The 15,616-nt window shown below is 42.3% G+C and overlaps 1 protein-coding gene across 3 annotated transcripts in view; it reads left to right on the top strand.

The window, feature by feature from the left end:
• RELN (reelin) overlaps positions 1-15,616 on the top strand; it is a 538,293-nt gene that overhangs the window by 265,812 nt on the left and 256,865 nt on the right. For all 3 annotated transcript variants that reach the window (XM_070071183.1, XM_051849694.2, XM_051849695.2), the window contains exon 7: positions 15,453-15,549. In XM_070071183.1, coding sequence (XP_069927284.1) covers positions 15,453-15,549 — 97 coding nt within the window. The remainder of the gene's footprint in view (positions 1-15,452; positions 15,550-15,616) is intronic.

The following is a 15,616-nucleotide window of genomic DNA, read 5'->3' on the forward strand; positions in this document are numbered from 1 at the left end:
CATTTGATGGTGTTGGAATAGAACCGAGAAACTCTTCCACATCAGCTCTCTTGGATGTACTCTCTACCAACTCAGTTAAAATATTCAAATTGATTTAAAACTCAATAAATATAAAAGTTCAATTAGTGCAAAAATATAGACAAGGAAAATGAGCCTTACCCCCACACTAGTCCAGTATTCCCTGTCTGCAGAGGCAGCGACGGGGTTAAGAGTCTCTGTTACAGTTAGAAATTCTGTCTGCAAATGTGGGTATCAAGAAATGAAACTTGGTTCTTCCATAACGGCACTTGATTTCTGTTTATTGTCCCCTGCTACCGAGTTGGTGGAGATTTCATTTCAGCCAGCTCTGATTTGCCCTCTGCCATGTTTTCTGCTTTTGTGGCAAAGTTTCTGTTTCTGGGGGCTTGGAAAGGCAGGCACTAGGCAGGGATGACCTCTGGTCGCCAGGTCCTCTGTCTCACTGAGATAGCCACCACACAGCCTGTCACCTCCTCCTGTCCTGGGAAGAGCATTCCACACAGACAGCCTCCACTCATGTCCTAACCAGGCCTTCAGGACAGTCACTCTGCATTGAGCCCTGCTCAGTGGCATTGAAACCAGTCTGCTGCTCCTGGCCCTGGGCCATGGGCATCTTTGCAGTGTTCAGTGGTGTGGCCGTGGATTCTTGTTGCTCTTGGCTCCCCGGGTCTCCCTGGGACGCTGCTAGCAGAGCGCCCCTCCATCTTCCCACTCTCCCAGCCGCTTCGGATTGTCTTTGAATGAGAGATGTGACATGGAGTCCCACGTGAAGAAAGCAGCAGAATCCCTTCAGGTGACCTAAGGGCACCTCAGGGCCTTGATGAGGGTGAGGCTTCTGCACTTTAACTTTGCCCTGCAGCAGGGCTACGTGCGGGTGCAGCCCCGGCCCACAGCGCTGGCCTCGTCAGTTCCAGTGCGCTCTGGAACTTGAAGGGCTGAGAGCACACACAGGTGCTGCAGCACCATCTCACCAGTGCAAGGGCAGTCAGCGCTGCTGCACCGCCAGTGATGGGGTGATCAGCAGGGCCTCAGCCCTGCACCAACACTCCCCCACAATGCGAAGAAGTAAATAACTACACTTAGAAGAATGTAAGGAACCACACATATGTTATATTAGCATGTTACTGAAATAGCTACTAATTGTGTATCAACTACACTATTTTTTAATTTTTTATTTTTTTATTATTATTATTATTTCCCCAGAAACCTTTTATTTAAGGAATACAAACTTCATGCTTTTCATAAGCACAACTTTAGGAATATAGTGATTCTTCCCACCATACCTGCTCTATCACCCACACTCCCACCGTCCTCCTCCTTCCTCTCCCATTCCCAGTCCCATTCTCCACTAAGATCCATTTTCAATTAACTTTATTTACAGAAGACAACTTTATACTAAGTAAAGATTTCAACAATTTGCATGATAAAAAGAAAACTGTTCCTCAACAGTCAAGACAAGGGCTGTTCAAAGTCATTGCATCTTGAAGTTAATTTCACTTCTTTTTTTTTCTTTAGAAACTTAATTAACTTTAAAGAACCCAAGAATGATATATCTTTTGTGAGCACTTAGACATAACTATAATTTATGAGACAAAAGAATATCCTCCACTTAATACACTAAAAGAAAGTAAATCCTTGAGAATGAATTTTATCATTAATTAAGGAAGCACCTAAGAAAACAAGCAATGGAGTTGGACACTTAGGCAGAACTAAAACTTATGGGACATAAGAATATCTTCCATGTAATACACTAAAATGAAATAAATCTTTGAGAACAAGTTTTACTGTTAACTCTCATACTACAACACTTTGAGAACAGAGGTCCTACATGAAGAGTTAGTGCACAGTGACTCCTGTTGTTAACAGTTAACACTCTTATGTATGATGTCAGTGATCACCCAAGGTTCTTGACATGAGCTGCATAGGCTATGGAAGCCTTTTTTTTTTTTTTTTTAAGGAAAAGGGTTTATTGGGGAAAACCCAGCAGACCAGAGGGAAGGAGTGAAGAAGGAAAAAGAGAGAGTAAGAGAGAGTAAGAGAGAGAGAGAGGAGAGGAGAGGAGAGGAGAGGAGAGGAGAGGAGAGAGAGCGAGCAAGCTGAGAGAGGAGCAGAGAGAAGTGAGGAGAGCAGAGAAGAGAAGAGAGAGCGAGGAGAGAGAAGCGAGCATGAGACGAGAGGAGAGAGAGAAGCTGAGAGGGAGCAGAGAGACAGTGAGACAGCAAGAGAGAGAGAGCAAGAGGGAGCCACGTGTTCAGGAACAGGTCCTTTTAAAACTTTGCTGGAGGGCGGGCAGGGAAGCAGGAGCAACGAATCCCATTAGGATGGGGGTGGAGCTTGACACTGGTGGTCAGGCCATGTGGCCACCTGGCTTCCAGCAATGGCAGCAGGGGCTAGAGCCTAGGATGTAGATCAAGGTGTAGATCACACCATAGATAAAACTGCACCATTTTCCTAACATTCCCCCCTTTTGTTTTTTATAAAGCAGGAGTTGTATGGGATTACATTAGCCCAAAAGTCCAGGAGGGGTAGAGGGACGATGACCTGTCTTTTGAGCTACTATGGAAGCCTTTTGAACTCACAGACTCCTTCAATATTTAGACAAGGCCATAAGCAAAGTGGAAGTTCTCTCCTGCCTTCAGAGAAATGTACATCCTCCTTTGATTGCCCCTTCTTTCCACTGGAGTCTCACCCAGATACGTCATTTAGGACATTTTTTGCCACAGTGTCTTCGTTTTCCATACCTGAAATGCTCTTGTGGATTTTTCAGCCAGACCAGGGTGCCTTAAGAGCTGATTCTGAGGTCAGAGTGTTACTTAAAGCAATCATCATTCTGTGAGTCTGCTGTGTGGTCTGCTTTCCCTGTTGGAGCATTCACTCCTTTCTAATTCCATCTATTATTATTATCAGACACTTAATCCTATTTATATGATCACTTTAACACTTAATCCTACCCATATGATCATTTTAACACTTAAGATGGTATTTTTACCACCCAGCTTAAGGGGATTTGGGGTCCCATGGCAAGTTTATAAACTGTACTGTAAGTCGATAGGAATGTATGCAGAACTATACAGCTTTACAGTTACAAACTTCATACACTTCATGTTTACAACTTCAGGAACATGGGGACTCTTTCCACCATGCCTGCTCTCCCACCCACACTGCCATCTCTCCTCCTCCTGCATCTCTTATTCCCACTTGTATTTTTTACTAAGATCTATTTTCAGTTGACTTTATATAATATGATAAAGTCTATAATAAGTAAATAGTTCAACAAATAGGATAGGGAAAAAAACTATTCCTCAACAGTCAAGACAAGGGCTGTTCAAGTCATTGCTTCTCAAAGTGTCAATTTCACTTCTACAGATTGCCTTTTAGGTACTCTATTAGTTACCACAGGTCAAGGAGAACATATGGTATTTGTCCCTTTGGGACTGGCTTATTTCACTAAACATGATGTTTTCTAGATTCATCCATTTTATTTCAAATGACCAGATTTAATTTTTTTTAACCACTATGTAGTATTCCATGGTATACATATCCCATAATTTCTTTATCCAGTCTTCAGTTGATGGGCATTTTGGTTGATTCCATGTCTTAGCTATTATTAATTGAGCTGCAATAAACATGGGAGTGCAGATAACTAATATGCTGATTTAATTTCTCTTGGGTAAATTACCGGGAGTGGGATGGCTGGGTCATATGGTAGGTCTCTATTCAGATTTCTGAGGTCTCTCCATACTGTCTTCCATAGTGGCTGTACCAGTTTACCTTCCCACCTACAGTTCGGGTACCCTTTTCCCTACATTCTTGCCAGCATTTGTTGTTTGTTGATTTCTAACTGGGGTGAAGTGAAACCTCATGGTGGTTTTGATTTGCATTTCCCTGACAGCTAGTGATCCTGAGCATTTTTCATGTGTCTGTTGGCCATTTGGATTTCCTCTTTTGAAAAATGTCTGTTTAAGTCCTTTGCCCATTTCTTAACTGGGTTGGTTTTTGTTGTTGTTGTTGTTATTGCTGATTTTATTGATCTCTTTATATATTAGGGTTATTAATCCCTTATCAGTTGTATAGTTTGCAAATAATTTCTCTCATTCTGTTGGTTGCCTCTTCACTTTCCTGACTGCTTATTTTGCAGTACAGAAGCTTCTCAGTTTGATGTATTCCCATTTGTTTATTTTGGCTTTGATTTACCTATGCCTCTTGGGTCTTTTCCAGGAACTCTTGCCTGTGCCAATGTCTTGCAAGGTTTGCCCAATATTCTCCAATTATTTGATGGTATTTGGTTCTAGAATTAGGTCTTAAACCCATGTTGAGTGGATTTTTGTTTAAGGTGTAAATAAGGGTCTTGCTTCATACTTCCGCATATGGAAGTCCAGTTTTCCCAGCACCATATGTTGAAGAGACTGTCTTTGCTCCAAGGATTGGTTTTAGCTCCTTTACCAAATAGAAATTGGTTGTAGATGTTTGTATTGGTTTCTGGCATTTCTATTCTGTTCTGTTGATCTACCCACCTGTTTTTGTTTTTGTTTGTTTGTTTGTTTTGTTTTTATTGTTATTTTTGACAGGCAGAGTTAGACAGTGAGAGAGAGAGAGAAAGGTCTTCCTTCCGTTGATTCACCCCCAAATGGCCGCTACGGCCAATGCACTGCACTGATCTGAAGCCAGGAGCCAGGCGCCTCCTCCTGGTCTCCCATGCAGGTGCAGGGCCCAAGCACTTGGGCCATCCTCCACTGCCCTCCCGGGCCACAGCAGAGAGCTGACTGGAAGAGGAGCAACCGGGACAGTATCCGGCACCCCAACTGGGACTAGAACCCGGGGTTCCAGTGCCGCAGGTGGAGGGTTAGCCCAGTGAGCTGCGGTGCTGGCCTACCCACCTGTTTTTGTACCAGTACCAGGCTGTTTTGATTATAACTGCCCTGTAGTGTAACTTAAAATCTGGTATTGTGATGCCTCCAGCTTTGTTTTTGTTATGTAAGATTCCTTTAGCTATTGGGGTCTCCTGTGTTTCCATTTGTTTATTTCAGCATCATTTTTTTCTGTATCTGAGAAGAATGTCCTTGGTATTTTGATTGGTATCACATTGAAAATGTAAATTGCTTTCAGAAGTATGGACATTTTGATGATATTAATTCTTCCAGTACATGAACATGGAAGATTTTCCCTTTTTTTTTTTTTTTTTTTTTTTTTTTTGGTGTCTTCTTCTATTTCTTTCTTTAATGTTTTGTAATTCTCATCATAGAGATCTTTGATAGCCTTGGTTAAATTTATTCCAAGGTATTTTATTTTTATGTAGTTATTGTGAAAGGGATTGATCTTAGAAGTTCTTTCTCAGCTGTGGCATTGTCTGTGCATATTTTTATAGTACATTTTTTGAATTGAACTATTTTAATGTGTTGTAAACACTGATAATACATCATATGAATAGAGAGAAGTCTTGACTTTAAAAAAAAATACCAAAGCAACAGCAACTAGAACTATCCCAAATCTTGCTTCAGGAGGATGAGTTCTACATCCACTCAACGGAATGCTAGTCAGCGGTGAAAAAGAATGAATTATTGATGTGTTGATAGTCACAACAACATGGACATCTCTCTAAATACATTAAATGAAAGAGGCCAAGCCTCAGAGAGTTGGTTCCTTTTATACGAGTTCCAGAATAGACAACATTACGCAACAGGCTAGAAATCAGAATAGTGGTTGTTTCAGGGATAGAGACTTAACTGGGAAAGGACAATTAGGATCCTTGGGGATAATTATGTTACATGTCTAGAGCAGGTATAGGATGCGTAGATAGTGACATTGTCAAAACTTGAGAACTATGTGTTTTATTGTATAAATTTATCAAAGAAAAATTCCAAGGTGAGTGTTCAGCAGTGAAGATGCGTTTGTCCCGCATTGGAGTGCCCGAGTTCATGGTCCAGCGCTGGCCTGTGACTCCAGCTTTCTTCTAATGCAGACCTGGGGCAGCAGCAGTGATGGCTCAAGTACTTGGGGTCTTGTCACCTGTGTAGGGACCTTGGATTGAGTTTCTGGTTCTGTGGGTATCTGGGGAGATGAAGCAGATAGGAGCTTTCTTTCAGTCTGCCTCTCTGCCTCTCAAGTAAATACATTTTCAAATTTTTAATAATAAGAAAAGCAATGAGAAAAATAAGAAGTACATGATATTTCATTCATGACTTGAGGAGAAAAAAAAAAAAACAAGGGCAAGAGAGACCACATGTGCTAACAGAACGAAAAAGCGAGTGAGTTTTTAAAAATGATCAAGTTTGCTTAAGAAGTATCTTTACCCTCCAAGCAATTACAGAGTCAAGAAAGAACCTGTGTTTTGTTTAAGTTCTCTCTTTAATGCTTGTTTTCCTGAAGATCACAGAAGGCGTCTGGAGCCGTGATGTCGCTGGGCTCTGATGTTCTAGTGGGACATGTAGCGCTGTTAGAAAACACAATGATCGATGGCAGCTGGGTGGCAGCAGCTGTTCCCCCTCGAGCACAATGATAGAACAATAATTCCAGCAAAGAGGTCCTGTTCAGCAGAGATCAGCTCTTTTGGAGGAGGAAGTAAGTGGAGGAGTGAATCATGATGCTGACGGGGGCCGTGAGACATCAAGAAGAAAGACACAACGGAAGTTGTCTCAGCACCTGGGGAACGGGAGCACTTCCACTGATGGGCTTACGATACAGCAAGACCCCAAGCTCACAGGCAGGGGAGCTGAAGCCAGGGCTAGCGTTGCTGGAACCAAGAAAGGACTGGAACACTTACTATTTCACATGTAAGCCCGGGTGTTACGGGACCCAGGGAATGGAGATCAGAGACTCTGCTGCATCTGGTAGTCTTTGGAAAATGCTGGTTTGTTGGAGCAATTGATGTGAAACAGAGCCAACACGTTGTTGATTTGGCTTCCAAAAGTTTGCGTTGCCTGAGAAAAAAGTGATATGAGGAAAGAATACAAAAACACTGGGATTTTCGGATGAAGGGGTGAATTATTCTAGCTGGAGCATTATTCAGGGACAGCTTAGCTCATGAGAAGAGAAGTCAGGGCACGGTGTAGTTCACCACCCTCCACAAGTGACAGAAGCAAAGGGGCCTCACCACTCAGTAGCCAAATGTGAGAGCCACAGACCAAGTGGGGTTTCCAGGTAATCAGGATGCAGCGAGACCCACAAACACAGAAACTGAGAAAGAAATTGGATGGAAGTGTGGCCACGTTGTTCAGTGTCCAGCAGGCCCAGGGGCCATGAGCCTGACAGGTGGCGCTGGTGAAGGGGAGCACAAGCCTTGCATCTTGTTTTTAGGAGCAGGTGACTACAGGAGATGGTGAGGAGATGAGAAAGTCAGGCTAAATATATACTTTCTCTGATGCCATTGCACTCTGGCCAGGAACTCTGGTATATCTGTGTTATCTTTGCACTGTGGAGTTACGATTTGATGCTTGCAGTTGAGTGGTCCATCTTAGGTGCACCTTTCTCTTTTTTTCTCTTACTCGCCCGCCTTTTGGTTTCTTCAGCCCTCTCTTCTATTTCTCACTCTCTCTCGGTTGTTAACTTTTTCCTCTAATGACGAAACTCTCCTCTAACTTCCCACTCTTGCTTCCTCCCCCTCCTTCCTCCTCATCTTTTATCATGATGTGATTGCGCTGGGGGGAAAAAGTCTCATCTATCTTAGAAAGGTTAACCAGCGAGTGTCCCACTAATACGATGGGATGTGAGTCTCAATACTTATTATTTCCTTCTTTAGTCTCTGTGTTAGATGACAGGAGTAAGAGCCTACTCGACGTAATGAAACGTGTACCACATTAGAAACGAGTGGGAAAATACTTCTTCAGACAGCATATAGTGGAGTTCACCATAGTGGGAGGTCAGAAGAGTGTGTGCAGTTGTGGGATTTGAGAGGGGTTATTTTTAACCCAAATAACATGTGTCATCCTACCTATTAGCAAAGAAGCGATCACATTTTTTAAATCCCTGGTGAAATCAGAAGCATTCTCTTACCTTCCTCAGTGAGAAGTAATGAGAAAGAATGAGCTATAAATGGAGTTTGTTATTTTCACATTTAAACCATGTGTTAGCTCCTTAGGGGAGAAAAGAAAAGGCTTGACATAGCTGAAGGTGGTATCATTCTCAGTCTTACAAAGTGAACTTTCTCATGTTTTTTTCTAAAAATGCCCCCACAAAGAGAAAAAGATTAAAAAAACACTTACTTGTTTAAAGTTTGATCTTTCACTCTGAAAATGATCATGAAAATTGCTTTCAAGCCAAAAGTCATGCCCTCTTTATTTATTTATTTATTTTCAGATTTATTTTATTTAGTTGAAAGACATAGTTACAGAGATATGTAGAGAAGAGAGAGAGGTCTTCCATCCACTGGTTCACTCCCCAGATGGCCGCAACGGCTGGAGCTGCACCAATCCAAAGCCAGGAGCCAGGAACTTCTTCCAAGTCTCCCATGCAGGTGCAGGGGCCCAAAGACTTGAGCCATCTTCTACTATTTCCCCAGGCCATAGCAGAGAGCTGGACTGGAAGAAGAGCAGCCGTGACTAGAACCAGCGCCCATATGGGATGCTGGCACTGCAGGCCAGGGCTTTAACCCCCTGCGCCACAGTGCCGGCCCCACCCTCTTTATTATAAAGCCTTCTCTCTTTACTATAAAATACACTCACAAGTTGAGCATACTGGTTATTGAGGTTTCAGTAGAAGGTACGAGGAGCTCTGGGGTCTCTGCAAAAGTCGGTGGACGGCCCAGTGCCCCCTGGCCTGTGCAGGGGCTCATTTATGCTGGTGGATTCTTGTCACTGATCTGGCATCTGTCTACAAACTCACCTGTCAGCTTTGTCAGCACACAGGATGTGATCTGTACCTGGGGCCAGAGACACTCTGGGTCAGGAAGTTAAAGGAGTTGTTTTTCTTTTTCTTATCCAATATCAAGGTACTTTTTAATAGTTAGAACAAACATCGTTCAAACTGTTTGACTCTCCCTGTTCAGAAATACTGGTGAGTAGATAATTCTGCCTAGAAGGCTTCCTGTGAGGCTGAGCACAAGACCATGGCCCTTTCCATGGCAATAAATTATGGATAGATACGAGGAGGCCTTGGGTCCTGGGGACAAATGGCCCAGATCTCCAGTGAGAATTTGATGCTAACTGATTGTCAGTGAGTTTCCAGGTGATTAACTTGTTTCAGCCGAGTGCCTGGCTGAAGGCTGAGTGATTTCACCCTGATCTAAAACGAGGTAAAGAGTTTTGTCATTAGCTTACTCTTGAGAAAATAATATTTCAATTATTTATTCCTTGCTATCAGGATGCTGTCACCACCATCCATTCATAAATCCCTGGCTGTGGAAAGGAGCCCAGATTTCTCATCTGTGCTGCTGTTCTTTCCTGCAACCGGAAAGCCCTTCTGAGTCACTAGGGCGTGTGGGGACCCCAGTCTGCAGGCCCCCGTCAGTCTCTTGTGTGCCTGCTGAACAGGGAGTTGGGCGTGGCTTCATGCCTAATCATTTTAAACTCAGGATAAAAGGCATAATGATACCTTCACAAGTGTTCTCTATACTGCTGAAGGGCACATCACCTGTGAGTCTTTGTTGTAAGACATAAACAGCCAGCTAAGTAATAAAAAACAAAGATAGAGAACCAATACCAATGTCATAAGCTTGCAAACCACCAAGGAACTTGTTAACAGCAAAAAACAAAACTCTGCTTCAAAGCATTTCTTTCTCTTTTATGTTTATGGTTTGGCCCTAGTTTTGTTGGTCAGCAAGTACAATCCTTCATATTTACTGATTCTTTTATCTGTTTGTTAGTTAAAAGAATGATAGTGTACTTAAAAAATAGATTTTGATGAATGAACTAAGGATGTATCTAAGCAGGGAGTTATTACATTTGATTGTAGGTACACGAGTCCAGTGGATTCACTCCTACTTTTTTCCATGAAGTCTGTGTCAGTTCTCTTACGTTTGTACATTTTTCATTGGCAAAACAAAATCCTCCTATCCTATAAATGAGAAACCAACTGTTAAGTCACTGTAGATTTATAAAATAAACTATGAAAGTAAAAAAAAAATGACATTCTTGGAAATGCTCATTGTTTCTATAGGATTGGAATGCTTTTTCTCTTGCTGGCTGCATAAGGGTGGAGTGGGAGGAAGGTTGGACCAGGAGCCATGGTCTGTATAATAAGGGGTGATGAGATGCAGTGATATTGCCAGTCCCCTCTAACTCAATGGTCTGTGAATGCGAGTAATAATAGATCAGCTGCAGGTGGAGCCTAAGCATGTGATAAATAGGCCCAGAGAGGGTTCAGTAAATTCAGGCTTTGCATGGTCTTTGAGGATCACAGAAGCATTCCTTGTAATGCCTTTTAATCGTACTGTTCAGCGCAGAATCTATTTTGAGGTGAACAATTCATATATGCCATGGCGCTTGTCGGATGCCTACGTTGTGTGTTTCACATTGGGAAATAGGAAAAAGAGGGAAGAAAGGTCTCTTAGATGAGGGAGACAGTTGGTATTACTTGTTGTAGTAGGCCGAGAAGCAATTCATTTCTAATGCTTAGCCAGGGAGGTAACATTCCTTTTTAAACTGAAAAAACAACAGTCTGCTTAATTGGGGGGGGATCATTTAAAACTTCCTTCTCCCCCCAGATCTCCAGAGAATATTTCACCTAACTTTATATTTTCTTCAGAGAATGAGAAAGTAAGATAGAAATTCACTTGGGAGGTCGTAGATTTAAATGTCAGCCACAGATAGCAGTGGGCTTTTTTGTTTGTTTTGGGGGCTTTTTTTGTTTTTCAGAGACTAAAGAAAATTGGACCACTCACTGTGTAGCAAATTGTGTGTACCCTAGTTCTTAGGAATTATAGAAGTTTTCCTAAAGGAAGAGTAAAACTTCAAAATCTGGGAATCCTTATAGACAGTGTCCTTTGGGGTTCAGTATCTAACTCAAGGGGCAGCTTCCACATCAGAATACCTGGTTTGATATCCAGATCTGGCTCCTGACTCCAGCCTCCTGGCCATGGAGAATCTGATAGGAAGCAACGATGGCTCAAGTAGCTGGACCCCTGCTACCTACACGGGTGACTTGGATAGCATTTCCAGCTCGCAGTTTTGACCCAGCCCTTGCTGGTAACCAGGGAGTGAACTAGTGCATAGATGCTTGGATGCTTACTCTCTATCTCCACCACCACCACTCCCACCTCCATCCCAGTCTCTCTGGTTCTTGAATAAAAAAGAAATTTAAAATACCAAACTCCACTCAACCAAATTAAGCTGTCAGATACAGAAGTTCTGAGGAAGTGAGGAAGAGAGGACTGGAAGAGCACATAGGCACTTGAGAATCGCCTTAAATTTGGGAATGATTCTCTTGGAACTGTAATGTTCATTTGTATCGGTAGGTTTTGAAAATTCACCTTGTCTTTCTGCATTGGATCATTGTTCTCATCTGGGAAACCATGACCACCGGTGGCTCTCACAGTATCCAGCAAAATAATCTTAGTGAATTTTGTGCTATTGTGACTGAATGCCCGAGGCTGGATCGAAGGCTGAGCTGTGTTTTGGCTCATGGTTCTCATCCAGGGTCGAGCAGGTGCATCTGAAGATGGCCTTCTTGCAAGCACAGTCCAGACACAGTCCAGGCATCACTTGGTGTGAGTCAGGGAATGGTGGGAAGGACCAGCCAAACTGGCTGAAACAGCAACCACATTCTTGAGATAACCCATTAACCCATCCATCCATCAACCCATTAATCACATGAATGAATTAATCCATTCATGAGTGAAGAGCCCAAATCATGTCTTAAAGGGTCCCACCTGGTCCCACCTCTTAATATCTCAGAATGGGAATTAAATCTCAGCATGAGTTTAAAGGGGAGAAATCATCTTCAAACCATAGCAGGCTTCATTGTGTTCATGATGAAACTATGACCTATCATCCTTTTCTGATGATACCATGCATGAGTGCAGATGTACAATGCTTACCCTGAAACATAGAAAAAAAGTATTAGGAAAGTGACATTATGATTCACACAAGTCACCTTCATAGGTGGCTCATATTGGTTAGCAACATGAATATGATGAACCCACTGCCAATGTTCATGGAAAAGCAAGTGGAAGTAGGGTGGATTAATACACACTGACGAGTCGTGATGAAGATCAGAGCTTTGCACACACCGGACGAGGCGATATGATTCTTCCCCGGAGATCTACTCTTGGACCCATTCTCTTTTTACTTTGAATGCCCTCTTCATTCCCACATCTCCTGAAAACATGCACTCCCCTGATTTCAGGCAGATCCTGAGACAGTCATGTCAGCCCCATGAAGTCCCGAAAGTTCAGCTTGTTATCTCCAGATGTCAGCGTAACCAGAGAGCAGTCAGCTTCCAAGTCCCCAGTTCCCATGAGCTGTGCCGTCCAGCGTGGTGTGGGCATGTTGACTGCTCAAAATGAGACCAGTCTGAACTGAGATGTGCTGTAGGTGTAAAATATGCTCTGTGATTTGAAGTCGTCCTTAAACAAAAAAGTATATAAACCCCATCCTTAGTGATTTTTATATCAATTACATATGTGAAGATAATTTAAATCTACAGATTGAGTGTTCCTTATCTGAAATACATCATACTGGAAATTTGTAAAGTCCTGGAGATAACAAAGCACCATGAAGAACACAGATGTCTAGAAGGGTTGTTAAGGTGCATTGAGAGTAGTGCTGTATCTCTTTGCTTTTCTTCCTGTGTTTTTCTTTTGTTCATTCTTGTTATTCTGCAAAATGGATGTTAGTCTCCAGATACATCAAACATCCATTATCTGTTCATTGGTTCTGTAATTTCAGGCTGTGGGCAAAATTTCCCTTAAACCATGTGCATATATCCAAGTTCTGCCTGAACGCCATTTAATCAAAATTATGGGAGGAGGGTGCCTGTAATCTATATCTCTCATATAGATATTATGTTTCTAATATACTGTGGGCTAGAGAACTGCTGCTCATTTTGTAGATGGAAAGCTTGCCATAGAAAGTGCCACAGGAGGCCCGAGATTTCACATCAACAGTGAGCTTTCCCTTGAGAGTCCCAGGAGGCAGGTGGCAGGTAGTGAGCTGAGATTTGAACCGTTTTGTCATTTGTTGTCTTTGTCAACGTTAGTGTTTCTCCCAAGCCGTTTCATAAGGGCTCATCTGTACTAAAGATAGAAACCCACTAAAATTTTTACTACTTCTCTGTACTGTTATCACATCCACACCCAGTCTAAAGACTTAGAAAATGGTAGTAATGTGTTCATGTAATAGGTTCTTGGTTGGGGGTGGAGGGGACCCCAAATACACCAGTCCTGGAGCAGATGACAGTGTAGAAATCTGTGAGATAGAATGATGATGATGATGGCGATGTCGGCTAACACAGCATGCCTACTATGTGCCAAGTGCCCAGCTAAGGGTCTTTAGACCTAGTTCTGAATCATAGCTCTATGAAATTGTCTTTTTTTTTCATTTGTTCATTCAACAGCAAATATTTCTAGGATGCAACACAGTGCAAATGATGATGAGGAGACGGTTTATTTCCCTTATGAGGCTTCTACTGCACCTCTTCTGATGGCAAGGACATTTTATTAGGCAGTTGCTTCCTAACAATCCAGAGGGGATTTAAATCTCCTGCTAAGACTTGTGATGCTGTGTGATACATTATAAATAAAATTACAACAATTCTTTTTTTCTTAAATTAAAAGACACTTGACCTTAGTGGTCCCCTTATCTGGCAACACAACTCAGAAGATTAAAACAATGCCAGTCACTACTTCACTTGGTAAAATACAGGAATGCTTACACTTCGTATCAGTCAGCTTTTCCTTACTTTAACTAAAACACTTGGGAGGACCTTGTTGGGGAGAGAACAGGTTTATTTCAGCTCCAAGTTTGGAGATTCACAGTTCAGGTCCCCCTTGGTCTGCAGCCTGGTGGAGGCAAGCACTGGCAGAGCGGGTGTCCAGAACCATCACAGGCTAAGCCAGGAAACCAGCACGCTGGGCTGAACTCCGCTGAACAAATCACCCCTCTTTGGAGAACTGCCTTCTGAGGGCACCCCTCAGCCCACCATGGCCTGAAGACCTTCCCCTGGGCCACCTCCTGGCTGCCATAATTAGGTCAAGCCCCCACCATAATCCATCTACCACTAGCATTGATCCATGAAGTGTTAACTTGAGGTGTCTGCACACGTTTGGTGAGCCAAGTTCTGTTTGATCCGTAACACTTTTTGCCCAATTTTTTACTTATTTTTTTTTCTTCTGCCTCGTAGCTCTATGGGCCACCTTATCTCCTCACTCTTTTGTCTTCCTGCTTGGATGGAAGTTCCTACTTCCTTTTGCAGAAATTAACAAACAGCTGAAAGGGCATAACACAACGATCTCTGAAACAAAGGGCATGGTGCCCTTTCCACAGAGTTTGGCACTTGGAATGTGAAAGTCATTGAAAATGTTCTTTCTGCGTGAAATACAGCTCTTATGTGGCTTGAGGTTCAGACAGGGGAGACATAGATCTTTCTTGCTGCACCTTAGGTGTGTAATGGTTGTAGGTTGAAATGCCATAATGCAGAACATTGTAAATGTTACTGCAAGTATGCAAAGTCAAATCCCGAATATCCACACCTTCAATTTCTATTCCATAGGCATAAATAAATTTATTTTTAAAATCTTTCCCTAGTATTTTTAGCCACTTCTTTTTTATCAGAATCAAGTAGCTGATTATTTGCAAGGTTAAAATAACTCAGTATCCACAATTTGCTTCAATTTGTTTTTATTTCATACAAATATGTAGATTAAATATAATCTGATTCCGTTATTCTTAGGTAGGATACATACAGGCAAATGTATTTAAGGACAATCATTTTAAACATTTATACTGGCCGTAACACAGAAGAAGAGGTTTCAAATTTGTAAGACCCATTTTGGTTTCAGAGATACAGATTTTTTAGTTCATTATATGAGTGGATATTCCTTTGCTTGTTTTTGATACTTGTGAACATCATTGTTCTGGGCCTACTATGTGTTATATGTAATTATTGACAACACCACCTTTCATTATTAAATACCTATTTTGAAGTTGGTTCTGTACTCCTGGCTTTATATACACTCTCCCTTTAATCCTCAGAACTGTATGATATTAGGTTATCTTCCTTTTTTCAGACGACGTTAGGTAACTTGCCCATCACAGGGAATTACAAGGTAATATCCACTTACGTAATAAACTAAAATCTCTGTTATCTCTGAAATCCAGGTACATGAAAGGATCGTGATGTGTCTTCAGGTCTTTCTGATCTCATAATACAGACTCGCGTGGCTTCCCTCGAAGTGCTGACTGAGGCTGGACAGCAGTAACCGTCCCCTCTTTCCAGTAACCTGAGCAGTAAGCCATCCTGTGCAACGTGGTTCTCAGACTAGGATGTGTTCTCCGTTCCTGCAGGACTGACTGTAGCAACTGCGAGACTGGAGAGCAGTGTGGCGCGATTATGCACGGCAACGCCGTCACCTTCTGTGAGCCCTATGGTCCACGGGAGCTGGTACGTATGTGCTATCTATGCCCAGTATGCCATTGTGCCATTTGCTGAGCAAAAGGTTCACTTACAG

Source organism: Oryctolagus cuniculus, chromosome 3, assembly GCF_964237555.1.
Source record: "Oryctolagus cuniculus chromosome 3, mOryCun1.1, whole genome shotgun sequence".
In the NCBI taxonomy this organism is placed as follows: domain Eukaryota; kingdom Metazoa; phylum Chordata; class Mammalia; order Lagomorpha; family Leporidae; genus Oryctolagus; species Oryctolagus cuniculus.